This window comes from Cololabis saira, chromosome 21 (genome assembly GCF_033807715.1).
Source record: "Cololabis saira isolate AMF1-May2022 chromosome 21, fColSai1.1, whole genome shotgun sequence".
Classification (NCBI taxonomy): Eukaryota; Metazoa; Chordata; class Actinopteri; order Beloniformes; family Belonidae; genus Cololabis; species Cololabis saira.
The window spans coordinates 9,239,834-9,267,604 of NC_084607.1; the positions used below are offsets into that span (position 1 = coordinate 9,239,834).

Consider the following 27,771-nt stretch of genomic DNA (forward strand, 5'->3'; position numbering starts at 1 on the left):
TTCGTTACGTAACCAAAATGCAAACCACACCCACAACTATAAAACCGTGTAACTGCATGCGAGCGTCCGATTATCGCGTCGCACTGCGTGACATCGGACGCTCCCTGTCCATCTCCCTCCAGCAGCTGCCACTTTATTGACGTTTTTGTAGTGAAATGAGGAGGTATCATAGAGATAACTTCTCATTTCAACTAACTGGATCAGCCGTTCCTCATCATGACTGTTTCCTACAGCGCTTTCAACCGGCTTTCAACGCGAGCGGCAGGAAGAAAATAGAAGCAAGGCGTCCGACAAATGTTCAGCTCAAAACGGCGCGCCGTGGCACGCCGAGTCGCACTGCACAGCGCTGTGTCACTGCGGACAGTTAGGACAGTCTGTAGAAAATAAAGCAATGGAATTAATTTTGTCGGTGACGCTCGCTCGCATTGCATGCAGTTATTAGGACACGGTGTAAATAACTCCGCCGGCCGGAGCTTCCGCCATTTTTCGCAGCGGTGTATAGCGTCATTCAGGCAGCCAATCAGCACAGAGCCTCATCATCATAGCCTCCCTGCCCACTCAGAATCCCTCATAGATAATGAGGTTAGAGAATGGGATGATAAAGACATGGCTCAGAGGTTGAATTTCTCTTTTATTTAGCAAAAAAAATCAAAAGCTTGTTTTTAAGACATTCAAAGCCTGTTTAAAATAGACATTAGATGCCATAATAGGTCCCCTTTAAGGTTTGGGAAGGAGATGTTGTAGAAACCAGTAGGAGTCAGGGACTTCTTCCTCCAGACCTTCCTCTAAAGCCACCCCTCTAAAAGTTCACTGAGGCATTAAAGTTTGACGGACAAGCCAACAATAACTTTGCTGGGGTCACGCACAGTGATTAGATGTGTGAGAGTATTTATTTAACTGTTTGCTATTGGTGGGGAAAGATAATTAGAGGTAATATAGCAAAAATGTTACCTACTTAAAGATCTCCTACCCAAGCTTTAATGTTTCATCTAAATGTTGGCAATGTAAGTCAGATATAGCAAATTGTGCATCAAATCTCAAACCCAGTCATAAGAAGAATCCTGAGAAACACTCAGCGACATATTTTTTGGAGCAGATGCTGTTAATTAACAAGTCAATGATGGAGAGAAGTGGGGCACCTGCTCCAGATTTGAAGGGCTTTAGTCAAAACGGTGTACTCCTTTTGCAAAATGCTGGGATTTATTATCCCTAAAATAATAAGAAATAAGGTCAGTTGACAGAAGGGAGCTGATACCGAACAGAGAAGAACCAACACCAACACTGCACCACACAAGCCAGAACGTGAAACTCTGCTCTCTGTGTGACTAAAATGTAAAACAAATAACATGTTTCAAGTGCTGTAGAATTTTATAAAGACTGAATACGGCACAATGCAAAGTTATATGTATAAGAAGTTGCAGAACTTTGACTGCACAATGACTTTCAAGCAGGTTTTAACTAAACGTCTTGAATCCTCTACAGCAGGATGAGAACCACTATTAGCACCTCAGGTTTTAATACAAGAGTCTATTCTAGTGATTGCTGAAAGGGAGCATTTTTGTTGTTGTCAGCTTTTAACAGGAGACTTATTTTTGCCCCTTGAGTTGAAAGGAGCCTGGAGATGCTGTGGTGTGATGACACAAGGCTGCTGAGCTTGCAAGTGGCCCAGGAGTCACACCCCAGGTGAGACCATTGTTTCACACATTCATCCTGTGACTGCGAATGTCTTTAAGCATCCTCAGTTAGCAGCAAAACACGTGTCGTTCAAAGCCACCTTGGCTTGAACCATCTCTCTGCAGATCCAGAGCAGGTGTGTCACGCAATTCCCATAAATATCAATTTAAATTTCATAAAAAGTAAGACAAAACGGATGTAAAACTATGGGCTCAAATTAAAGCCATAAATATTTTGTATCTGTAAATAAACTTTGTACTTGTAGAAATATTTTCTGCGTGTGCAAAAAATATTTGTGCTTGCAAAAAATATTTGTACTTGTAGAAATATTTTGTGCGTGTGCAAAAAATATTTGTACTTTTAGAAATATTTCGTGCATGTGTAAAACATTTTTGTAGCTGTGGAATTAATTCGTCTGTGTGCAACATTGGATATACAAAGCTACAAACCTTTTTTACAAAAGCTACAAACTTTTTTTACAACTACGAATTATGGCGAATTATGGCACTGTTTTGACGTGCCAATAATAAGAGCAGCATATAAAACTTTGTTCTTAGATTTATGTCGACTTATACACCAACAAGAACAACTAAGTTGATGACAAACGGTACCAGAAGTGGCGGATGGGATTTATCAGCTCTCAGTTCCCCTTTCCCCCTGGATGGAGCTCTCACCTGCGTGACGTGAGTAACTTTCTCTGTGACGTTTTGGGTTCGATCTTTAACCTTGCTGGGTGCGATGATTTCAATCTCCGTGGGCGACGGCGGTCTCATCCTGTCTGAGCCAAACGTGAGGGTGACCTGAGGGATGCGGCTGATGGCTCTATGTCTCATCAGATCTGAGTCTGAGGTGGAGTTGAGGACACCGGACTTTAGATCTACAGCAAGAAAGGGTAACAAAACTACAGCGATCAAGGAAAAATGAATTCAGATGGAAGTGTAACCTCAAACAAAGAAAAAAAGAAGCTAAAAAAACCCACTTCTGATATTGAATTCAAACAATATTATTTCCTCACTTTGTTTTAACCTTTAAATTTCATGCAAACATGTTCAAAACATATGGAACATATGGCTTATATGGTGAATATCAAATCTCGTAAACAAAATCTCTCTGTTCATTCGCAACAAACAGCCCAAATCAGTTCAGATCGATTTAAACCTGAAAGGAAAACGCGGATATGAGACCATGGTGAAAATTAATAAAAAAGGTGACAGTTTGGAACTTGAATCCTGTACAAAAGTACAAATACTTTGTTACCTTACTTAAGTAGAAATTTTGGTTATCTATACTTCACAGGAGTAATTATTTTTCAGACGACTTTTTACTTTTACTCCTTACATTTTCACACAATTATCTGTACTTTTTACTCCTTACATTTTAAAAACAGCCTTGTTACTCTATTTCATTTCGGCCTTTAAAAAAAAACTATCCAGTTAAATTGCTCCATCCGGATAGAGTGAATTTGGTTGTGGTTGTTTCAGATGTTCTTGTCCAGTTTTGTTCTTACATCCGTTCCCTCAGATTCCTGCAACTAAACTTGGATGTACATTCCAATAAAGGTTAGGATAAATGATAACATGCCTCTGAAGTTTGACTTTTTGCACCATTACAATACTTATAGGCAACTAGTCATCATATCTCCTGCTCTCTGAAACACATGTTAATGCTCAATAGTACACATAAAGTTATTATATATATTTGCATTATACTAAGATACATTCATTTTCAATGGCTTTTGTCCTTAATGGCTTTTTTCCCCCTTACATTACTTTTACTTTTATACTTTAAGTAGTTTTGAAACCAGTACTTTTATACTTTTACTCGAGTAAAAAACTTGAGATGATACTTCAACTTCTACAGGAGTATTTTTAAACTCTAGTATCTATACTTCTACCTGAGTAATGAATGTGAATACTTTTCACACCTCTGAAGATATAGGACTTTTGAAAAGACTAAACATGTCCTCTGAGAGAAGAGGGAGACAGATGTGCATTGATGTGCACCGTGAATCCCTCAGAGACACAAATAAATACCCACACAAACCCACAGAGGGATTGATTTTTGTATTTATATACCGTGTGTATGTTGTATTAACCTTAGTGGTTCTGTATTTTATTCACAATTTCACTCACTGGTGTTACTCCGGGGGTCTCCGGGTCGGCTGTTCCCCTCCGCCCTCATGCCCTCGATGTCGTCCAACGATGAGGCGCGCCGGAGGCTGCGGACACTGTCCCTGGAGCAGCTTCTGGATAAGGAACCCCTGGTGAAAGCGATGCCGGGGTCGAGCAGGTCCGTCAGCACGGAGCGCCGTTGGGTTGAGGACTGGGCTGCCGGAGAGGGGGGGTCCAGGTCCAGGTCCTGCTCAATCAGAGCCTCCGTCTCCGACTGCATGCAGCTCTCCTTGGAAGGGATCCGGAACTCTTTCAGAGGGACTTCCTCGCTGTTTGGCTGTAAAAGTGTAAGTAAAGTATCAACAAGTCATGTGGATGCAGTTTCTGTGCAGTTTACACACTTGAAGAAATCAGAAACTGAAATGAGTTCCTGTTCTGCACCTCCGGGGACCTGTGCTGAGACAGAAATGTGCATGCCAGCATGTACACTCCATCAGTATGTATACTCCTTCCTACTAAAATTCCTGTGTAAGTTACGGATATTGTCAGGTGCGATTAATCAAGAAAAGTCTAAACAGGAAAGAAGGAAGATTCTGAAAAGAGAAAGATAGACTGAGTTAGAAACAATTTTCCATGCTGAGAATAGCCCGTTATGAATGGTTCCGATTGCTTTCAGATGTGAAAAGCATGCATCAAAAGTAGTTTTTTTTTTCCTTTTGTTGCCATATTTTGTATTCAGAGCTGTCCCTTCCTGTACTCCTCGAGTTAAAAGAACAGTAAAACATCATTGTGAAACATTATAAACCAATAAGACAAAACTGAGGCCAACTCAAGAATCTATTATGTATATCAAATATCTACGACTTGCTGTAAAGCACTTTGGCAGACCGAAAGGCTGTTATATAAATAAAGTAACTTACATTATCCTATTACAAGAAGATTTGTCGCGCCGCCTCACCTGCAGGTAATCCACAACCACCCCTTCAAACTGATCTTTGGAGAGGGAAGGTCGTCGCATGGAGCGCAGCGCCGGCATCCTCATCTTCAGCCTGCGATTCTGACCTGAAGCCAAAACTCTGCGTTACCAAAACTTACAATTTCTCTCTCAACCGTAGTTTGACTACTAAATATCATCAGTTGCCACAAGACATCCAGAAGTTGTTTCAAATAAAAGAAAATAAACACAATCTCAGGGGAATATGCAATTTTACAAAACAGCATGTACAAAGAAACATCAAAACCCATTGTGTATCAGTGAAGGGAGTTAATCTGTGGAACAACTGTAAAGATGAAATGAAATCATGCAATTCACTAAGTAAGTTTAAACAAATCTTTCAAATCAATACTCCTTATGGATACAAAACGGAAATGGACACATGAACTGACAGCCAATGACCAAAGTGCCTTGCTCAGCTGAACCACTTTTTCTTTTCTTTTATGCTTTTCTTTTAGAAGTTGTGTGAAATGAAGAAATGGTAAAAACAGAACATTACAAGGGGTAGGACTAGAAAAGTTTTTTGAAACTTCATCCTACACCCTTTCAAACAGGAAATATTTATCTACATATAGATTTGTCTCTTTAATTTGCTTTGTTTTGCTTATGTTTTTTTTTTCTTTTTTCGGTATATACATTTTATGTATTCTAATCATTTTTTTGTTTTTGTTTTAACCTGTTTGAATAAATAATTAAACGAAACAAAACGAATATCTCCAGTTGTAATAATTTAGTTTCTGTTTCGGTGTCTGGAGTGTAAAAGGGGTTGAATTGTGAGGAAAAGACAGAAAGCCTCAGTGAAGCGTCACAAGTGTTACAGTAAAGCCATCCTTGGGTGACCCGCTGCCTGAGGCCGGACTTCTTCAGGGACGGATCAATGAGCTCCTGGTAGTCGAGGATGTACATCACGACAAGGCCTTCCTCGTTTTTCACAGGTACAATATCCACCCGGCAGGGAAGGCAGGTCCCTGTTGGCGGAGAGGGAGATCAATAAGAGGAATGAGGGGGCACCCGGATTTGAACCGGGGACCTCTTGATCTGCAGTCAAATGCTCTACCACTGAGCTATACCCCCACACAACGAGCATGCTTGGTCTGGATTTGTCCTCATTCAAGGCCGGACGCTCGACAGTTTAAGAAAAACAACAACAAAAAAAAACCTGCCAGGTCTAACTTCAGTCTGCAATCAGTGCGGTCTAAAAATAGAGGTAGGAGACAAACACACACACAGGGCCATGCATGAACACACACGTCGTCTGCATTCGGCCCTACATTTCCATGACAACAGCACACTAGTCTCCAGGCTTCATGCCCAAAACTAAGTATGAATGTAAAATGTGAGTTTGTTTTAGTTCATATGCTGTGACAAAACAAGAAGAAAAAAAAGAGATAGAAAAAAAAAATCAAAAATTGTAATACAGGTCCTTCATTTATCTATTTCTTTAGCAGGTTTTTGGGAAACACACATTTAAATAATACAATTCATATCACAACCAAATAATCATAAGCACATTTATGAACAAGCATTAATTTCTAAGATTTTGGAAAAAGCTGTAACTGTAGACTTGTTTCTTTTCTTTGAGCATGACTGAATTCAGTCAATTTTTTTGAAGATAGGAGACAGGAGTCAGAAATTGTTGGGTATCTCCAGAGAGGTTTTCAAATGGTGCTTATGTCATCACCTCCAAAAAGAGATTTACTGCTGCCTCACAACAAGAAGCTCCGGGTTTGAGAAGTCTTTCTGTGTGGAGTTTGCATGTTCTCCCTGTGCTTGCATGCGTAAAAAACATGCATGTTCAGTTATAAGCCACTATAAACAAATCTGCTTAATGTAATGTAAATTCAGTTCACATCAGAAGCTACAGGTCTGTTACGTGGGGTCCCTCAAGGTTTTGTTGTAGGTCCTCTACTCTTCACTATTTTCCCTTTAGGACTCTAATCAACACTAATCACTCCCTTCTCACTTTTATGTGGATAATATTCAGTTGCTCCTTTAAAAACTCAGAATTTCATGAAGTGTTACACTTAAATTGTTAGACAGACATCAAGACATATAAACTAACTTCAAATAAACTCTGGCGTCTGTTTACTTGCCATGAAAAATGTTTTATTTGGCCATTCTGACTGTTATTCTACATGTAGTTTAAAACTGCTTTTTCTTCTTGAGGAATATTTTGACAGGAGAAGGAATCAAGGTTAAAACACGAAGACAGACGTCACAAACAGATGCAGGATGTGAAGCTAAGGCTGCCTGATCATGAGCTCACGCGTGTTCTTATATCTCCACTTCCCGCTTCCTGGTGCTCCACCCTCCTTTTCTATTCCCATGTCTCACCTTCTTTGGAGTAGTAGAGGATCTCCACCTTGCGCTCCTCACATCCGAGCAGGGCCTGCGCCAGCTGGGCCAGGGCGCTCTTCATGGTGCCAGGACCCACCAAGAACTGGCAGGTACACGGCTGCTGCATGATCTCGGCCCTGGTGAAACCGAACATCTGGCAGAAGCCCTCATTGCAGTAGATGATGCCACAGTTCTTCATCTGGGCATTGGCGATCAAAAACTTGCGATCTGAAGGAAGAAGTGTAGTTTCATATGAAAACTTAAAGAGATAAGTGGTCGTGGGTTGAAAGCAGAATGCAAATTCTGTTAAAAGTCTATAACAACCATCTCATATCCTGCTTGATTGATCACATCTCATGTAGTTTTCTCCAGGAAACATTCTGATAGTGTCTCATTTTTCAAAAAGGCAGAAGTGCCGGGAATTCAAAACCTCCTGCATGGTTCTGTATCTGGCAAGGTCTTGACCCTCTAATGAACTTTTCCTCCTCCTGTTTTCTTGGTAATAAGATAAACTGGAACAAATGTAGTCTGTCCTTCCGCGGAGATAATGTTATTAACGCCTCTCTCTCGAGGGGATTGAGGAGCAGGTGGGTTGTACACGGTAAAATCCTATTGCAGCGTGGCATTTGCTCTCAGGTAACACGAGGTACAAGCCCTTTGACATCAGGGTTTACCTGTCTGTTTTATTTTCAAATCTTTTACTTGGTCACAGAACAGTTTGATTATTTATCCGTATTCAAGCAGGGAAACATGCACAACAGCAGCCCTGAAGGACAGAGTCTGGACAAGCCTGATCGTAGAAAATGGTGAAAAGACAAATGCAAAACAACATAATAGACTAAAAGCATTAACTACTCAACAAAACACTTTCATTGTGAGGAATAAATGCAGGATATGCAAAAATCCTTGTGTTATGTTATCAAGTTAATTGTCGCATAAGTGGAACCAGCAACATCCGTGGTGCCATAAGTGCTGCATGAGAGTGAATGTGGACGGTTTTTGTTCGAAGGTTGCTAATGGAGAAGTTCAATGAGCTGGATGAAAAGCTCATACATAACCTCGGCGGCCCCTCGCTGCCCCGTTTTATGATGTTCTGCTGGATCTGGGTTACGCAGCTGTTTGCTGCCCACACAGATGAGAGAGAGCGGGGGGCTTGTCTCTTGAAAAGTAAATAGGTGAGCTACTCTGATGGAAAGCACATCCTGTCCATAGTCATTATCTACGGCTCAAAGCGGAAACCCTGATCGTCACGCCGTTGCTAAGCAGTAACACTGTGACATGTGCACTCACCTGGCCGTGCACACACACACATTTGGGGGAAATTGTAGAGCCACTATATAACGAAGCCTTCCTCAGTGTGAGCTTTGACAGTTTTAACAATAGCGGCCTCAGTTCTGCTGAAACTAAAATGAACTCTGAGCCAGAAATCAACAGCTTCTCCATGTTTGGGCTCTATCTAATTGGGGATGGTAGAATTGTTTTAATTCCTACACATCAGATAAGCAGGCGAGCAGGACATCATTTTGATTTATCATTTGAGATATATGGACTTTTAAGTTTCTGAACTAGATACTGTATCTAGAATGAGCGATGTGCATTGTTTTAGGGTCACATGTGTAAGCTTTGGGTGAGAAAAAGTAAGCCAAGGTCAAAAAAGCGCATGCAACATCTGTGTTTTATCAGGAGCCTGGTCACAGGACAACATTGTTTTCCCTCTGCTGTCTCCCTTTGCAAGGAAGCTAGTGGAACAAAAGGCTTAAGGTAAGCACACAAATAAGCTTATATGCAGGTGCTATAACTCAAACATCAACAGTTGCCTGTCAGCATCACTGATACAGGAGAGATGACGTTTTGAATTAGCCTGACATAAAAACAGGTTAACAGTCTGCCTCCTATTGGGGAATTTGGATAGATAAATGAAAATAAACATAACATAAACTGTAGAAGATAAAGTATTCATTATAACTAAACTAAAAAGGTTTTAACTGCATAAGCAGTCCTGATAAACCCATTTACACCGGGCCAACAGCAAAAAAAAAACAAGCCTACAACGAGATAAGTGGGTTTAAATGAAAAATAAACACAAATTTTGCAACTGGTTTGGACTTTTGTAGCATATTCCGATGCGCAATGGTTAAAATGTAAATAACAGTGTTATGTTGAGAGTAAACTTATTTCACGGTCACTTACTTTGCTCGTCAAATTTCCTGATGATGGTGTCCAAGTACGTGTTCTGGAGCGCAACATGACCGCGTCTCACAGGCATTTTGGCGCTGAGAGACACATGGACCTCTCTGGTTTCAAAGAAATACTTAAAACAAACAAAAGCGCATAGAAACCGCAAATGTTACCAGTGAGGGGAGATAATCTCCCCCCGCTGAACTGACGGTGAGGGATGAAGCGCTGGAGAAGATGGAGAAGAGCTGGTTACCAGGGCGACGGCAGATGCAGGATGTTGCAGAAAATAAATAGAATAAACTAAAATAAATAATGTGAAGTAAAAATAATAATAATAACTAGACTGGGATACTGTAAAAGCCACATGTCACATCTTTCCAGAATCAGCCAGGAGTCCTCTGTGAGGTAAAGAAAAAAATTAGGAGAAGAAGAACCTGTTGTTTTAAAAGTTGTGAGCAAAAGCCGCAGGATCCGCCGGGTTGTTTTACAATAGCAACATTCCCCCTCAAGTTTGAACAGTCAGCAGAGAAGAAACTCCCATCTGCCAGATTCTTGCATGCGCTCTCCTTCTGTTGCTTGACAAGAGCAACTGCAGCAGTCAAGCTGGACGACAAGAGCGGAAGTCTTCATTTGTCCTTCAAAATAAAGCCCCCTTTGTTGCTTCTACGGAAGAGTATTAGGGCCATGCAGGAGTAAAAAATATTTGAGAGGGGAAGATTTTTTTTTTATTGTGCACTTTGAGAAAAAAGTCGAAATGTCGAGAAAAAAGTCGAAATGACAAGAAAAAAGTCGATGTGTCGAGATTAATATTGAAATACAATTTCAAGAATAACGTCAAAATTTTGTGTATAAAGTCGACATTTCGTGAATAAAGTCGGAATTTCGAGAATAAAGTTGAAATACATTTCGACTTCTTCTCAAAATTATACTTCAACATTATTCTCGACATTTTGACTTTTTTCTCGTCATTTCGACTTTTTTCTCGAAATTGTACTTCGACATTAATCTCAACATTTCAACTTTTTTCTCAACATTTCGACTTTTTTCTCGAAATTGTACTTCGACATTAATCTCAACATTTCAACTTTTTTCTCGACATTTCGACTTTTTTCTCGAAATTGTACTTCGACATTAATCTCAACATTTCAACTTTTTTCTCGACATTTCGACTTTTTTATCAACATTTCGACTTTTTTCCCAACATTTTGACTTTTTTCTCGACATTTCGACTTTTTTCTCAACATTTCGACTTTTTTCTCAACATTTCGACTTTTTTCTCAAAGTGCATAATGAAAAAAAAATCTTCCTCCACTAAAATATTATTTTTTATTTTTTCTCCTGCCTGGCCCTAATACTCTTCCCTATGCTTCTGATGGGAAATCAGAACCACATTTAAAAAATGTAGGGTCTGAAATAAAATCTTTAGGGCTTCCCCATCCAACGGTTGCTTGTCAAAATGTTTTTGCATTAAAATGGACCCAAATGTCTCTGAAATGTGCTGGCATGGCTGTGGTGAGCTTGGTCCATTTATGCATCTACTATGGTTCTGCCCAGTGGTCCAACAATTCTGGTCTGAAGTAATTGACATTTTAAAAGCTCTTTTGAATATTCATATTCCTCAATGTCCTGTGGTATGTTTATTGGGGAGTGCAGTGGAAAATATACATGTTAAAATTATGCAACGTATCATTGCCCTAGCTTTTCTGTCTGTGAAGAGGACAATACTTATGAATTGGAAGATTCGCAAGCCAAACTGCTTTCATAAATACAATTGGCTGAAGGACTTTTTGAATTTATTGTCAATGGAAAAGACAACCTCAATCCTTAAAGACAATGAAAATGGCCAATTTGCCCCATGGACTGTCATTAGAGAACACCTGAGAATAATAGAACAATAACATGACCTGTTTTGTTGGTCACATGCTTTTTATTTTATTTTACTTATTTTTCTTTTAGAGCTGGACCTGTACTGACGCTAGAGGCACCATCATCTCTAAAGTTTATCTGTACCAACCCTTCCCCCCACCCCCTTGTCTCTTTTTTTGTCATTGTAATGTTTTTCTTTTTGTTATGTGAAATATGGTGTTGTTAACCTCTTTTTTTTGTCTTCATTTTGAAAAATATAAATTATAAATTATAAAAATAAAAAAAAAAAATGTCTTTGCACTAGTTGATTAGTAACTTCAGGGTTTCTTCTCTTTGTAGTTCCTCGAATGACGACTAGGGTGGCTACGAAAAAGACTCTACAAAAAGACTCACTGCATGGCCATTCTTATTTTAAAGATATTATGGTTTGTTCTGATAAATAATGAAGACTATATGGCTTGTTATTGCCAGGTCTGGTTTGGGGTTGGCGAGGATGACTTGGTCGGAGCAACCTTTGCATCTGCAACCTCGCGGCCCATCAGCAGCTTTGTTCAGCTCCAGCAGTCTTTGTGTCAGGTGTTGCAGATGTGGCAGCATCTGGGAGCAAAGGTGGACTGGTTTAGGCTAGCATGAGCTAAACTAAGGTAAAATATCTACCTTGTAGTAAGGTTGGTGTGTTTGAACTGATGGGCTTGTTCTTTCCAGCCATTTGCCCAGTCTTGATTTGATATTTTGAGAGAATATATTTTGCTCTGTACTGCAAATTTTTCCTTTTTTTAAAAAAATCCTCAAGTTTTCCATAAATTCAGACCAAGGAAACACTATATAACAAGTCTTAAAATGTTTTTTCTCACAAAAATTGTAATGCCTAAGATATTTTTTGGCATTTAATATGGTTTATTGTTTCTCCTTGACTCACACGAGGCAGATCTTTTATTCTGAAGTTTAAATGCGATGTTATGTTTCTTATATTATAGATAGCTTGACGGTGTTCTGACACTGACAGAGTGCAGACCCTCATCAGTCTCTTCTGCTTCACTCAACATCACAAGTCTCTGTGCTCAAAATAGCACTATCCCCCCTGTCTGTGTGTGCAGCCACACTTTTTAAGTATTATGTTAATCTATAGTTATGATAAGCTTAAGGTTGTGTGATTGGGATTGGTTGTGTGATTCTTTTTTAATATGTCTTTTTTTAAATTTCAGAACAGCTTTAGTTACAAAAAAAGAGCATGTTTGGATTGTGGGACAATGTTAAACCTTTACAACGTGAGTTTTAGTGGGGGAGATGTTGCAGATGCAGAGGGAGCCAACGTTATGAACCACAGCACGATGACGAGCTGCATAAGTGCCGCTGAAGCAGAAAGGGAGCTGTCAAAACAGAAAAGAATCAGAAAAGAAAAAAGATAACAAAACATGGCTGTAAAGTCGAGAGAGGAATTTACAGTTTAACAACTTTGTAACATGAAGGCTGCAAACGTTCAAGCTTGACTTTCTTATTCCGCGTCTTGAAAAGGTTGATTTTAAGGTGCAAATGTGATTTACTCACGTTTGGTGAAATCAAAAAGAACATAGCATCAGTTTTTTACAACTTCAGCTTTTACCTAGACGTCATCGTTAAATAAACGCGTGGGTCCTCTGCCTTAACTCAACGTGGAGACACTTACCTGGCACGGGCGGTGGATTCAGAGTCAGAGCAGACATTCAGGCCTAGTTTAAGGTCACCCAGGGAAATGGCTTTGTGACACAAACACTGCACATTGTGAGGTTTGTTTGGGACAAGCTGCCACGGAGGAGTTTCATTGACCAACAAGACTGAATAATGTTTACAGCTGAGTGGCACTTCATGGACAGTTTTCTCTATTTTCTCCTTCACTTTTAGGAAATACCGAGTCAACACTTATTTGATCCTTTTATTCCAATAAAAAGCTCATATGATCCCTCATACGGCACAGACGGTATCACCTTGTTGTCTCAACACTCAGAACTAAAATCATGCTTTGGAAATGAAATCAATGTGACAAAAGCACGTGGAAATCCCCCCGCTATCATGTCAGTTGGACGGTTGGATACGCACACATCCAAGCAGTCAACCGTGGACTTTGTACAAAGAAAAGCAGCCGTTCTGAGCATGTGTTCAGCGATACAGCCGCTCAGAACCGTACGGGTGTTTGGAGATCAGAGGAAAAGTAGTTTTACTGGCTGCATGAGGTGGTTGTTCTGGGTTTTATCTCGATGGTCCTGATGAAATGAGAGCTAAAATTAACCAAGGAGCATGCATGCCTTTCCATGACCCTTAGGTGCGGGGGCAGCAAAGGACAGAGCAGCTTCCCGCTCAGAATGGTGTCTGAAACTGAAGAGTAAAACTCAATATGGACACTTTTATGACCTACGTACAAAAATTTTTTTTATCAATATTATCTTTTTCTTCCTAAAATGTTTTGGTTCTGACCTGCAGCTGAAGTTTGTGTTTGAGGACCTTCATATGAAGCACTATGGGAACCTTTTGGCGATTTTAAAGGGGTATACAAATAGAATTGATTAATTTGATTATTATTATCCCAAGTACCAGCACTAATCCTCACATTGACTCCAAAAAAACTGAAAATTTTTATTTTTTTTCATATGCAACAATCATAAATCTCAATCTAACGTCTATAAAAGTTGCTTTTAAAATTGGAGCAACACTTAAAAACTAAGCATTGTACCGTATAAACTGGTACATGTTTCTACCTGCTTGTCTGCACCCCAAACGATTAAAAACAACAACTTTATCTTCTAGTTTAAAATAAAAATGTATTTATAGTGGTCAAAAGGCTCATTAGAGGGTGTTCTCCAGGAAGAGAACATCATAGGTGACCGTGAGCATGTATTTTCATGCTATATAGAAGCAGTACATAACAGCTGTTGTCACCTCACACCTACTTTGGACAGATAACGTGCTTGCAATGTGCATCGTTTTAACCCCTCCACCCTTCCCGCTCTTATGGAAAAGGCCGCGCCCTCAACCGCCTGAGCGTTTTATCTGTCCTGGAATTCCTTCAGCTCAGGGTCGCCTTCGGCGCAGACCTGAGACCCTCCATTCCTCTGATAAGAGCTGGACAAAACAGAAACATGTTGTTCTTTACGCACGCTTGGTTACGAGAGTCATACTTCACTGCACACATCCGGGTCACTCAAGCGGGAAAAAGAGAATAAAAGCCGCTTTTATCCATCTTCAGTGACATGTCTGTGCAGTTTTCTCAAAGTTTAGGGAAGGGAGAAAAATTTTGCAGCAGATGCCAAGTTGATTTGTCATTAGGCAGCTATTCCTGCATTACCATGTTGGGTCTTGAAATCCAATAAACACACTTATCAATTTAATTACACAAATGTTTACTCTGGCAACTAGCAATTATTATTGGATGTAATTTATGGGTACTTTTTGAGCTCAGAGAGAAGATTTCTGATGTCACTGCATACTTGTTTCTCGGGCAGCGGCAGCAAGCAGAACACTTCTTTGAGTGCTCGCCTGACGAACTTTAAGCTCTGTCTGTGAGATTACAGCTGTTGTCTAGTCTTGTGCCCTTTACTGCTTCTGTTTCCTTTCAGATTAATACCCAAGATGAGTTTTAGACATTTCTCATACTGGTTGGTGACATGCAAATGATGTTTGAGCTCTTGCAAAATTGGATTGGGCTCATTATGGACCTTGATCACGCTCGACAACAACCAAAAGTTACTTTGGTTTGTTAATGTTGATGAATAAGGACCAAGATGGGTTAAAAAATTGAATCATTCCCTTAAAATATAAAAATACACACACAACCAATCAAATTCTGTGTGAAAGCAGGTCTCCCGAGAAATCAGTGACAAAGAAACCTCATCCAGAGCAAAATTAATATTTGGATTCAGTAGTAGGAGTCAGACAAAGCAGCGGTGTGGCTTTTCAATTTATCCAGATTTTCAAGTATGCTAGCTTTATTTTATTTAAATACTTTGACGTATTTCAGTCACAATGACGACATCAAAGGCTTTCTTAAAGACTAAGCCCTTGATTAAGGCATCACGGCTCACATCTAATGAAGCCACACTTCTGAGGCGCACAGAGAGATGCACATGAGGTGTCGGCCCTGATGTATAATGATGATGTTATAAAAAGCGAACCCATCTGCACGGCTCTGGAGTGTGCCTGAAAGGCAGCAACAATCGGTTTGGAGCAGTGTCTATCTGTTGCTGTCCAACGCCCTGAAGTCATCTGTCAACTAATGTAGCTCTCACTTCACAGATATTAGAGCTGATGCGCGGGTGAGGATGCTTTGAGTCAAAGGCAAGGAAACATAACTGTGAACGCACAATGCATCATCATAGATGAATAGAGTATGTTAGGAAAACATTTTAACAAAGAAAAAAAGAAGAATAGGCGGCATATGCAGAAAACAAAATGTTTTATTGCTGTTAACATGACATTTTAGCCCATTGCATTGGTCAGAACTAATGTTATGGTCACATCTGCAAAGGTTTCTTTAAAAATAAGAAAAAGATAAAAAAGAATAAAAAATATGAATCCAGGAAAGGGCCTTATTATGTTATTCGAGGAAGGGCTGCAAAAGATTAAGTTGAAGAGGTTGGAAGTTCGGAGGTGTCACAAGATGTCTCAGGTGTTGAGCCTCATGGTTTCCCAGGTAACGAGCACAAACCTGCCCAGCTCGTCGCTGTCACGGGCGGCAGGTCCTGTCAGCAGGCCTCAATCACAGCTCCCAACTCAAATCAGGGCTTTGGTGACTATTTGAGTCTCTGCTTCCAGCCTCTTTCCTCACTCCAATGTCATCTCCTTGAAAACTGGGAAGATTAAAAAAAAAACAAAAACAAAACTGCAGGCAGTGCTGGATCTCTGCGTCTGCACGTCTCTTTCTCATATCAGGCCAACACTGCAGGAGCCGGGTGACGCTTCTGGAGCAGAGAAGCTACCAGCGGCTGGAGGGCAAAGGTTGCGTCAGTTTCCACACCTTCCACCAGGTCCCGTCGGACTGTATCACCTCTGTGCGGGCCCGTCCGGACACACTGCGGTGCCAAAACGTGTTACGTCTTCATCTGAAAGTCTTCAAGGATTCGGGACGAGGATACAGAAAAGCCGAGGTCATTTTTCACATCTTATTTGTTTTCTTTTACAAAGAAAAGGGTGGGATACATGGTATAGTCCCTATATTCACTCCTGCTGAGCGGCAAAAACACTCAGATATTAGTGCGAACATAGAATATAAGAACAGATGAAGGTTAAAGTAAAAAGAAGCGATGGTGGTGATATCTGAGACGAGACGAATCCTGATACAGATACTGTACAGGACTTTAAATACAAAAATATGAAGAAGCTCCTGTAAAAAACAAATGAAAATAAAAAGGGAACTAGAAATACAGCACCATAGAAAGGGTAAAGAAAAAACCTAAATGCATCATTCTGTCAAAAGATGCTGCAACACGTACACATGTCCTTCATTTCTCACTAAAATCCAGTTTCTGCAAACTTCCTCCCTGTCAGTCCTTCGCCAGTTTCACATACACTTAACCACACCTCAACTTCCACATGGCTACATATTAGAAGAACACGATCACTACATTTCAAGGCCTCTTATACGGCAACTAAGGGATGCTTCAATGCTAAAAAACTCACGTTAGATTAAAAACTTTTCATTTACTGACGTAGGCTACAGTTGACTTAATATGACGGGACAAAAGTGATGTCGACATTGATGCTTTTGGCTACACTTCTAAGTACATTTGATGGACGTGTGATGGGTGTTAAGGCCGTGGGCTGGATTAGGAAGCATGATGAAAGAAAATAAGATAATTGATAGGATGACAGGATGAATGAGGGCAGCTGAGAGGTTTGGAAACACAAGTACGAACAGTATGCAATCATTCTGCATTCACAATCCTCAAACTACGGCTGAGGATGATACAAGACGTGTGGTCTTTAAACTTCAGGGAAGGTCTTTGTGCTCAGTGGTTGATTCCTTGATGATCTGGAAAGAAAACACAGATCGCAGTTAAAAAACAGGAGAAATAGCGATTCTGTGGCAGGGAGAATGTGACAGCTGCATGAATGTGTGGAGAAAATAAACTGCAAAGGGGTTCAACATTGCCATCCAGAGGGCATACATGAGATGTGCACTGTGGAAGAGTCGTGCTCATTACACACACCTCTCCATCCCTTGTCTCAACCGTTCGGACCAGGATGCTCCTCTTCACGTGGGCCTCGGGGGTTTTGGTTTCCAGATTAGTTTCTACGCAACAAATAGAGATAAGAGAAAGCATTCAGTGTAGCTCAGTAGATGCCAAATGCTCTTTATCTGCTGTGGAAGAGTTTTGCTCTAACATACAGGGATGTTAGATGGGTTGGATCCCTTTTTTTGTTTGCTATATATATATATATTTTTTTTTTAATATCTTTTTATTTCACAATAATTTTCACAATTCACATTTTCACATTCACGATTTCTATTCTACCCACATTCCTACCCTCCCCATAATTACCCGAGGGAAAAAGAAAAACAAAAAAAACATACATTAAGGGAGAACAAAATTAAATAAATATTTAAAAAAATTAAAAAAAAAATTTAAAAAAAATATAATTGCAGCAACAGCGATATCAAACTATATATATATCCATACATACATACAAACATACATACATATAAGGCACAAGTTCGAAAATAGAGATACTCATTGGTCCCCTTTGGAAAAATTATCCAGTTTTGAAAATAACGGAAACCAAAATTCTTGAAAAATATGACCACGGTTGTATTTTTTCAAAGTTACTTTTTCCAATGGTAAAAAAACTTAAATTTGATCCAAAAAAAACTTGAAAGTTGGAGGGGAATCATCTTTCCAAAGTAAAAGTATGCATTTCTTAGCGAAGTATGTGATCATAATTAATATCCTGCTTTTTTTCCGGTCTAACTGAAGATCCAGTGTGTCATTTAATAAATACAAATTGGAGCTTAACTCAAAATTAATTTCTAATACTGATTGTGTGAAGGAATGAATTGATTTGCAGAAACCTTTTAAAAGATCACATTCCCAAAACATATGTACAAATGTTGATTGCTATATATTTAATAAAAGAAATGATCGAAACATCTTATCGTATCACAATAAATGACAACTAAAACCAGTTTGAGGGAAGAACATGCTGACCTCTAAACTGCAAGTTGGCAAAGCTCTGAACTGGAATGGTGATCCTGATAGGAAAAAGAGAAGAAAAGCAACGATTCATTCACCAGATTTATTGCAGATGTCATAAAGAACAAGTTTGCTGCAGTCTGCCTCACCTGCTCTCCTCCCCCTCCAGGAGTTTCCTGTAGGTGGCTATCTCGATGTCCAGAGCCAGTTTGACGTTGAGGAGGTCCTGGTACTCCTGCAGATGCCTCGCCATCTCCTCCTTCAGCGCCTGGATTTCCTCCTCCAGGCGGCCCACCGTATCCTGGTAGCCGGCCGTCTCCATGGCGCATCGGTCCTCCATCTCTCGAAGCTGGCGCTCCAGAGACTCGTTCTTGAAGAGATGAGAGGACGTTAGTGCTCACGCCGTGAAAACACGTGTTTGATGAACAGCAAAAACTCTGTCATAACGCTTTCTACACTTTTACAGCTCATTATGAGATGAAATCCCGGTATCAGTTTGAACTAGTGATTGTTTAGTGGACTTACTGTGCCACGGAGAGCCTCCAGGTCACAGGTCACCACTTGGATCTGACGGCGGTAATCATTGGCCTCTTGTTTGGCCTGGCGGAGGGCTTCTGCGTTTCGATTGGCTGCATCTGTCAGGTCGGCAAACTGTAAAAAAAAAAAAAGCTTATTTGTACCCTAATTCTACAATGCTCCTATTTTCCCGTGAATACACGTGTGCATAAATGTAAAGTAAAGAAATTACCTTCATATATTGATATTTAACCCTTGTGCTGTCTTTGGGTCAAAATGACCCAATTCTTCTATCCTTCTTTCCTCCTGTCATGCTCTCTCCTTCCTTCTTCCTTTCCTCTTTTCCTCCTTTTTTACCCTCCTTTACTCCTTTTTCTTCCTACCTCCCTTTCGTCATTCGTTCCTTTATTACATTCTTTGCTTTTCATTCCTTCTTTCCTTATTTTATCCATTCCTTCCTTCTTCCCTCCCTTCTTTCTTCCCTTTTCTCCATTCTTTCCATCTCTTCTCCCTTCCTTACTCCCTTTCGTACTTCCTTCCTTCTTTTCTCCTTTCTTCCTTCCTTCCTTCTTTCCTTCATTCCTTCTTTTCTCCCTTCCTTACTCCCTTTCCTACTTCCTTCCTTCTTTTCTCCTTTCTTCCTTACTTCCTTCTTTCCTTCCTTCCATCTTTTCTCCCTTCCTTACTCCCTTTCCTAGTTCCTTCCTTCTTTTCTCCTTTCTTCATTCCTTCCTTCCTTCTTTCCTCCCTTCCTTACTCCCTTTCCTAGTTCCTTCCTTCTTTCCTCCCTTCCTTACTCCCTTTCCTAGTTCCTTCCTTCTTTTCTCCTTTCTTCATTACTTCCTTACTCCCTTTCCTAGTTCCTTCCTTCTTTTCTCCTTTCTTCATTCCTTCCTTCCTTCTTTTCTCCTTTCTTCCTTCCTTCCTTCTTTCCTTCATTCCTTCTTTTCTCCCTTCCTTACTCCCTTTCCTACTTCCTTCCTTCTTTTCTCCTTTCTTCCTTCCTTCCTTCTTTCCTTCATTCCTTCTTTTCTCCCTTCCTTACTCCCTTTCCTACTCCCTTCCTTCTTTTCTCCTTCCTTCCTTCCTTCGTTTCTCCTTCCTTCCTTCCTTCCTTCCTTCCTTCCTTCCTTCCTTCCTTCCTTCCTTCCTTCCTTCCTTCCTTCCTTCCTTCCTTCCTTCCTTCCTTCCTTCCTTCCTTCCTTCCTTCCTTCCTTCCTTCCTTCCTTCCTTCCTTCCTTCCTTCCTTCCTTCCTTCTTTCCTTCATTCCTTCTTTTCTCCCTTCACCCTCCCTTGACCCAAAGACAGCACAAGGGTTAAGAACACAAGAACCGTGAACCGTACGTGCAATGATGCACAAACATTCTGCATGTGAGCCCAAACTGTTTCACTAAACTTATATCTGAGTGCTCTGACCTTGGAGCGGTACCATTCTTCCGTCTCGTGCATGTTTGAAGTCGCCATGTTTTCATACTGGACCCTGATATCTCTCAGGGCAGCTGTTAAGTCCGGTTTAGACACGTCCATGTCCACATGGACCTGCTGAGCCAGGATGTGTTCCTGTGACTCATGCAGCTCCTGAAAGCCACAAGTTAGCAACGTTAACATCACTGGGACTAATAGTCATTGTGGTGAAAGTGGGGTTATTTGATCATTTGCTCTCTATTAATAGTTATTCTTACCTCCTCGTGAATTTTCTTCAGGAAGTTTATTTCATCCTGCAGAGATTCGATCTTCCGCTCCTGCTGGACGCGATTGAGAGATGCCTCGTCTATGTCCTGTCCAGAGACGGGGACAACAAAAAGGACGGGACTGCTACGGTCAGGACTTCTTAATGACCAAATTGTTTAGGCAATGATTAGAGACTACCTGTCTGAAGGCATTCAAGGCGTTATCCGCTTCCTGTCGCTGGCTGATCTCCTCTTGCAGTCTAAGATACAAAAGGCACATAAATAGATGATTAAACTTCTCACGCCATCAAAAACTAAGATAAGATGAGATCAAAATGTATTCATGCCACAGCGGTGAAAATAACTGGTTTAAGCAGCTTATAAAACAATATAAAGTGCAAAAAGATGTTAATTTAACCAATAAACTACATAAAAAGCTGTTGCTGGAGTGAAAAAATATCTTTCTACGGAAGAGTATTAGGGTCATGCAGGAGAAAAAATATTTGAGAGGGGAAGATTTTTTTTTATTGTGCACTTCGAGAAAAAAGTCGAAATGTCGAGAAAAAAGTCGAAATGTTGAGAAAAAAGTCAAAATGATGAGAAAAAAGTCGAAATGTCGAGATTAATATTGAAGCACAATTTCGAGAAAAAAGGCGAAATGTTGAGAAAAAAGTCGAAATGTCGAGATTAATGTTGAAGCACAATTTCGAGAAAAAAGGCGAAATGTTGAGGAGAAAAAATTCAAAATTTCGTAAATAAAGTTGAAATGTTGAGAAAAAAGGCGAAATTTTGACTTTATTCTTGATTATATATTTCAACATTATTTTCGACATTTCGACTTTTTTCTCGAAATTGTACTTCAACATTAATCTCGACATTTCGACTTTTTTTCTCGACATTTCGACTTTTTTCTCGACATTTCGACTTTTTTCTCGAGGTGCACAATAAAAAAAAAAACTTCCCCTCTCAAATATTTTTTCTCCTGTCTGGCCCTAATACTCTTCCGTATCTTTCACCCTAGTACTACAAGTCTAATTTTAAATAAGTATATTTGTTGAATCTTTAAGTCATAAAAAAAGATTCCCAGTTAATCCATTGAGACTTTAAGCACAAGTGGGGTTCCTTTCTGGCGGGTACGTGGGTTTTATGAGGAAACAAGACCAAGTTTTCTGCCGTTCAAATTTCAGATGTTTGTCAGTGACGTGGAAGAAATGAACTTTTTACTTTGTACATTTAAAGTGCTGTTCCTCGTGCTGCAGGAGACGAGCTGGGCTCAGCTGAAAGGGCAGCTTATGCATCATTACACACTCGCTCCAGTCTAACAGCCAGAGGCCTTTCCCACGGGATGGCGTATACACACACACACACACACACACACACACACACACACACACACACACACACACACACACACACAATCCATCTGCCATGCATGCAGACAGAAAAGCAGCTAAAAAGAGTCAGACTGAGCGTCACATCTGTACGGCTTCATGCAGAGTTTGGTGAATAGAGCAACCGCTCGGAGAGAAGCATCAATCACACCGTGACCTCTGACCCCGCCGGCCACGCCATCAGTATTCAGTCCACCAGCAGCCGCCTGGTCCGAGGGGTTCAGACGACTGGAGGAGACCTCTCCACCCTCAGACTTTCAATCAGTCTTTCTAGAAGACGAAATCTAATTGTGCATTCCAGCCACGCGCGGGCCTCCAGAGAAAAGGGCCGGCGAGGTGACGTCAGGGAATTAGAGTTTGGGAGTGAGAGGGGGGGCAAGGGAACATCTGCCTGACGGTTCCCTTTGTGGAGCGCCACTATTGTGTTGGCCTCATTCCCCTGCACTTTTTCATCTGTGACAAGAGGGTTCAGTCAGGATCAAGTTTGTAAAGAGGGAATCCAGGAGTGAAGCTGGGGCCGACCGCAGCCGCCTGCATTCCAGCAAATCACAAACAAGACCACATTTCCATATAAATACACTAAAAAAGAAAAGTGCAGGCAAAGAAAAGAGTCTGCCTTTATTTGTGAACTGAATCGGTTTCCCTGCTGCAGGAAAAGCAAAGCAAATGGTTAAAAGAATTAAAAAAAAACCCGAAACAACTGAAGCTGAGATGACCAAAACTCGTCATCAAACTTGGCAGCACAATTTATTTCAAACATGAAATGGAGAAATTACGACGGAGTATTAGGGCCAAACTAAGACAAAATAAAAATGGAAATTACGAGAATAAAGTCGTAAAATTACGAAAATAAAGTCATAGCCTAATGTTGCGAGAATAAAGTCGTAATATTATGAGAATAAAGTCGTAAAATTATGAGAATAAAGTCGTAAAATTACGAGAATAAAGTCATAGCCCAATGTTGCGAGAATAAAGTCATAATATTACGAGAATAAAGTCGTAAAATTACGAAAATAAAGTCATAGCCTAATGTTGCGAGAATAAAGTCGTAATATTACGAGAATAAAGTCGTAAAATTATGAGAATAAAGTCGTAAAATTACGAGAATAAAGTCATAGCCCAATGTTGCGAGAATAAAGTCATAATATTATGAGAATAAAGTCGTAAAATTACGAGAATAAAGTCATAATATTATGAGAATAAAGTCGTAAAACTACGAGAATAAAGTCGTAAAATTACAAGATTAAAGTCATATTGTTGCCAGAATAAAGTCGTAATATTACAACTTTATTCTCGCAGTATTACGACTTTATTCTCGTAACATTAGGCTATGACTTTATTCTCGTAATTTTACGACTTTATTCTTGTAATTTCCAATTCTTTTTTTGTCTTAGTTTGGCCCTAATACTCTGTCGTAAGAAATAAAGGCAACAAAACACATCTTGCATTTAGATATAAACACATACAAGAGGGAAGGGAACAAAACAGTCATGTTCTCCTCCTTTTTCTTCCTTTTTTGTAATTTAGCTTTTATTTACACATATTTAAATATGGTTTTGGAGCTGTGATTTAAAAATGAATGCATAAATGTGAGGCTATTATGAATGTTTTGTGAAGGTGAGGTTTTCTACTGAGACCCCCCCCACCCTCCAGGAGTTTCCTTTCACCTCTGCTTCAGCGTTAACAGGTCGGAGGCCAGGTTGTCCCTCTCTATCTCCATCCGGGCCTTGCCGTTGGTGAGGCCGTCCACCTGCCGCCGCAGCTCCCGCAGCTCCTCCTGGTAGATGTCTCCCAGCCGGCTGGGCTCCTTCCCCTTCAGCTGGTTCAGCTCGGCCACCAGCATCTTGTTCTGCTGCTCCAGCAGCCGCACCTTCTCTATGTAGCTGGCGAAGCGGTCGTTCAGGCCCATCATCTCCATCTTCTCGTTGGTGCGCGTCTCCTTGTACTGGGCCTTGAGCAAGGAGTCGGCTGAGAAGTCCAGCCGGTCCGCAGGGCTCCCCAGCAGCAGGGCCGGGCTGGCAGAGCCCAGGGAGATCCGGGACAGGGGGCCGGAGTGGCTGATGTTTCGGGGGGTGCCATGCCAGGAGAAGCGGCTGGAAGGAAGGCTTCTCGCCCCCGAGCTGCTCAAGCCTTGAGGCCCGAAGCGTTTCCTGTACGAGGACTGGACTCTCTGGCTCTCCATGATGGGGTTTAAGCTCAGTCAGGGCAAAAATGGGGCTTTTATAGTGGACACAACCCACACAACCCCTCAAGTCCAAAGCAGAGAGGCCACAGGGTGGGGCTGGCAGGCAGTGAATGGGACCGAAAGGGAGAGTGAAGGGGTGGTTTACATGAGACTCAGAAAGCTGTGTGCCAGGGATTGTCTGTGCTTGTCCGCTCAACTACAAATGTTTCCTGGCTTTCTCCTTCTGTCGCCTCCATTCGTCCCTTCTGCCTGGCCTCTGACTCACTCTTTTTCACTCCTGCGTTCACCCCCCCGTTTTGTCTTATTTCTCTTTCTTTCTGTTCCAGCTGAATGAAAAGGAATTTGTCTGACAGGTTCTGGCCACCAATTCAACCTGACCACACATGCACGCTCACAAAGACAGAAACAGATTTTGGGGGGTGCTGGGAAGAAATAACTGCTCCCCTAAATCCTTAATCTCTACTACAAACAGACAGATGAAGTAAATGCATTAAAACGAGATGAAGTCAGTTAAAGGAACTGCTGAGCGGGACGACGCATCAGAAATGTGCACATGAGGTAAAGAACGAGTAACTCAGAGCCTGGAGTTTGTGTCTCTGTTGTTTGGATCACAGTTTCTCACTCAGTTACATAATAATGACATCATTTCCAACAATTAGCCACTACAAATATCCCCTGGGGCATTTAATGTCTTATATGAAGATAATAATGACACAACTGTAAAGTAAAGCTATGATTACATAGCATACATCATTTGCAAAAATGCATCTTTTTTTTTGCAGATTTTTAGTCATATTTATTTTTTGCAGTTTCTGTTGCATGTAATCAGTTCTGCAATATGTTAGGGTCTTGGAGCACGAGTTTCGTCTGAACGTGACAATGCCTGACCCTTTTTATTTATATCCCTGATGAAATCAGCACGTCACTTCATCATATCCTTATTTCTTTCTCAATATGACGTCCTGCAGATGAGGCAGCTTGTTTCCTTCTGCAAGTATAGCTCCTTTTCCTCTTTGGTAACTTCTAAATATCAGTCCATAATTTAGTTGTTGTTCTATAGATCTCAAAGTGCTTTACAAATGTCATAAATCATGCATTTCTTTCCCCCCCTTTTCGTTACACTCAGCATCTGTGCCTCTGCAGAGCTGAGCACTAAACTGAGAGCAGATTTCAGGGGATTTCAGGAAGTAATGAAACCAAAATGATGCATAAATGGAAAAATAGGGATACATCCAAAACTCCTACATGCAAAAATGCAAATTCTTACATGAAGTGAGATGAAACTCACGAGAACAGCAGCGTGTTTAACTGCTATTGTGCTCTGCAGCCGTGGTGGTGCATAATAGCTCTCTTTAGGTCATAAAGTCACAGGGAGTGGAAACCAGTGGTACTGGGGCGCAGTGAATAAAGCCTCTTTGAGTTTACTATCTGGCCCCAGAGTGTTGCTGCTGTACAAGCAGAAAAACATCAACAAAGTGTCTTGAATCCCAATTGGTCTCTGTTAATAAAAGTTAAAGGAGATGGCACGCTAAGCCTGGCAGAGATTTGTTGTTTCAGAAGGCTCCATCTCTAAGGATTGATAGTGTGGTTGCATCATTATGGTGACAGTAATTATTCTGGCTCTGTGGATTTTTTAGACAATCACTGCCGTTGCCGTAGATCTGGTCACTGAGGTAATAAGTCCTGATGATTAAACATCCACAGAGAGAGAGAGAGAGTGTGAAAGCAGAGATGTGGTCCTCTGCTTCTCCCGCCCCCCCCTCCCTGCTTATGGAGTCATGTCAAACCGCTGACTGATGTGGTCGAATAACATGAGCATCCTGCAGGACCTACAATTAAAACGTGTGCAGGCCAGAATGTTAATGCTGCCGGACAAATTACAGTCCAACAGTGCTGCAAGATGTGCTTGACTGCAGTGGCATTTACGTGTGACCCTCTCAAGTGCCATACTTCAACCCCCGTGATGTCTGTAGGTACATGAGAACATACCGAACTGAGTGCAGACCAGTGAGCTGGAAACGCCACTGTCTCAGCTCCACCCTCTTCAATGCATCAACGACAGAGGAGGTGTAAATTCAACTCGGAGCGGGCTTTGATCCAGAAAAGTAACTCTTGTTCTCAGGCCTGTCAAGGTGTTTACAGTGCTATTTTCCCTGATATATAACTTTACTCACTTGATATTTTTATTGAAACAGATAAATATAGTTATTTGCAGTTTGATTTAGGCTGAAACTGAGTTTTGTAAATGATGTTGCAGCAGAGGAAACCCTACGTAGCAGAGAAACTTCACCAGCACACACAAAACACATACAGGACTGTCTCAAAAAATTTGAATATTGTGATAAAGTCCTTTATTTTCTGTAATGCAATTAAAAAAACTAAAATGTCATACATTCTGGATTCATTACAAATCAACTGAAATATTGCAAGCCTTTTATTATTTTAATATTGCTGATTATGGTTTACAGTTTAAGATTAAGATTCCCAGAATATTCTAATTTTTTGAGATAGGATATTTGAGTTTTTTTAAACTGTAAGCCATGATCAGCAATATTAAAATAATAAAAGACTTGCAATATTTCAGTTGATTTGTAATGAATCCAGAATGTATAACATTTTTGCATTACAGAAAATAAAGGACTTTATCACAATATTCTAATTTTCTGAGACAGTCCTGTATATCCATCCATCATGTTGACGCACTTATTCCTATTTAGGGTCGTGAGGATCTGCTGGAGTATCTATTCCAGCTCTCGTTGTGCCAAAGGCAGCGGTGCAACCTGGAAGAGTCACCATCAGACTGCAGAATTACTAATAAAGCTGACAACAGTCGTTCGCTGGCATTCCCACACCTCTACATGCCATAGTGGATGTACTATGTGATACTCATCTGGCGGTGACTCCGCCTACATCACACGCTTTGTCTCTCTGACTGGTTTTATGCCAACCCATGGGCATCCACACCGAGTTTCTTCTGCATCTGACCCCAGGAACATTTTAATAAATAATTAAGAAGACTGACTACACTATTTTGAAGCCACCTAAGTCTGAAAACTTGTAATTTAGTGAGCCTTTCACATTTGCAGGATGCTGTGACATCATAGTATCCAGTTTTTCCAATCTTTATCTTCAGACTACTTGATATACTGTATATACTGTTTATATTTTGTAATTATATATGTTTTACTTTTTTATCCTTTCGCTGCATGTGTGTGTTGTGTGTACTGCTGCTGCACAAAGCGAATTTCCCCACTGAGGGATGAATAAAGGACAGTCTAATCTAATCTAATATCATATTGCCATTTGCTGTACCTCGGATACACGTTTGTTTGATATAAAAAACTGTGTCATATGCTTTTTATGTCTTTTTCTTTGTTTGTTTTTGTTCTTTTTTGGCTAAAATACCCAATCAAAATAGTAATGTGTTGTAAGTAAGGTCAGTCAACGGGTACAGACAGAGGGGCCTTTGCACAGGTAGTGCTGAGCATTAAAGGTAGGGTAAGTGGTTTCTGGATGGCTTCACGTCTGTTGATATTTGAAACTAAAGCTTGAGTTATGGTTCTGCGTCAAAACGACGCCGTGCCTACGGCGTGTGGTCTGCGTCGACACGAAAATTGTAACTACGCGTCGAGGCGACGTAGACCACACGCAGGCCGAGAGGGCTGTGATTGGTTCTCTTGGAAGCAAC

General features: G+C 40.7%; 2 protein-coding genes and 1 non-coding gene across 4 annotated transcripts in view; all 3 read right to left on the reverse strand.

The window, feature by feature from the left end:
- The window catches only part of kcnh6a (potassium voltage-gated channel, subfamily H (eag-related), member 6a), a 31,840-nt gene extending 21,973 nt beyond the window's left edge, over positions 1-9,867 (reverse strand). For both annotated transcript variants that reach the window (XM_061712623.1, XM_061712622.1), the window contains exons 1-6: positions 9,307-9,867; positions 7,114-7,344; positions 5,598-5,747; positions 4,744-4,847; positions 3,807-4,122; positions 2,349-2,551 (exon numbers count right to left, since the gene is read on the reverse strand). In XM_061712623.1, the coding sequence (XP_061568607.1) occupies positions 2,349-2,551; positions 3,807-4,122; positions 4,744-4,847; positions 5,598-5,747; positions 7,114-7,344; positions 9,307-9,382 (1,080 nt within the window). In that variant the 5' untranslated portion in view covers positions 9,383-9,867. The remainder of the gene's footprint in view (positions 1-2,348; positions 2,552-3,806; positions 4,123-4,743; positions 4,848-5,597; positions 5,748-7,113; positions 7,345-9,306) is intronic.
- trnac-gca (transfer RNA cysteine (anticodon GCA)) lies at positions 5,782-5,853 on the reverse strand. Its single transcript has one exon. It is a non-coding gene; the product is annotated as a tRNA-Cys (tRNA).
- A 5,722-nt stretch (positions 9,868-15,589) lies between the features above and the next one.
- Positions 15,590-24,080, reverse strand: gfap (glial fibrillary acidic protein). The gene is made up of 9 exons (XM_061711188.1): positions 23,566-24,080; positions 20,707-20,767; positions 20,520-20,615; positions 20,254-20,415; positions 18,846-18,971; positions 18,470-18,690; positions 18,336-18,379; positions 17,340-17,422; positions 15,590-17,161 (listed from the first exon to the last, which is right to left on the reverse strand). Exons 1-9 carry the CDS (start codon positions 24,078-24,080, stop codon positions 17,120-17,122), a joined length of 1,350 nt encoding a protein of 449 aa, XP_061567172.1. The 3' UTR covers positions 15,590-17,119.
- Between the last annotated feature and the right edge of the window lie 3,691 nt (positions 24,081-27,771).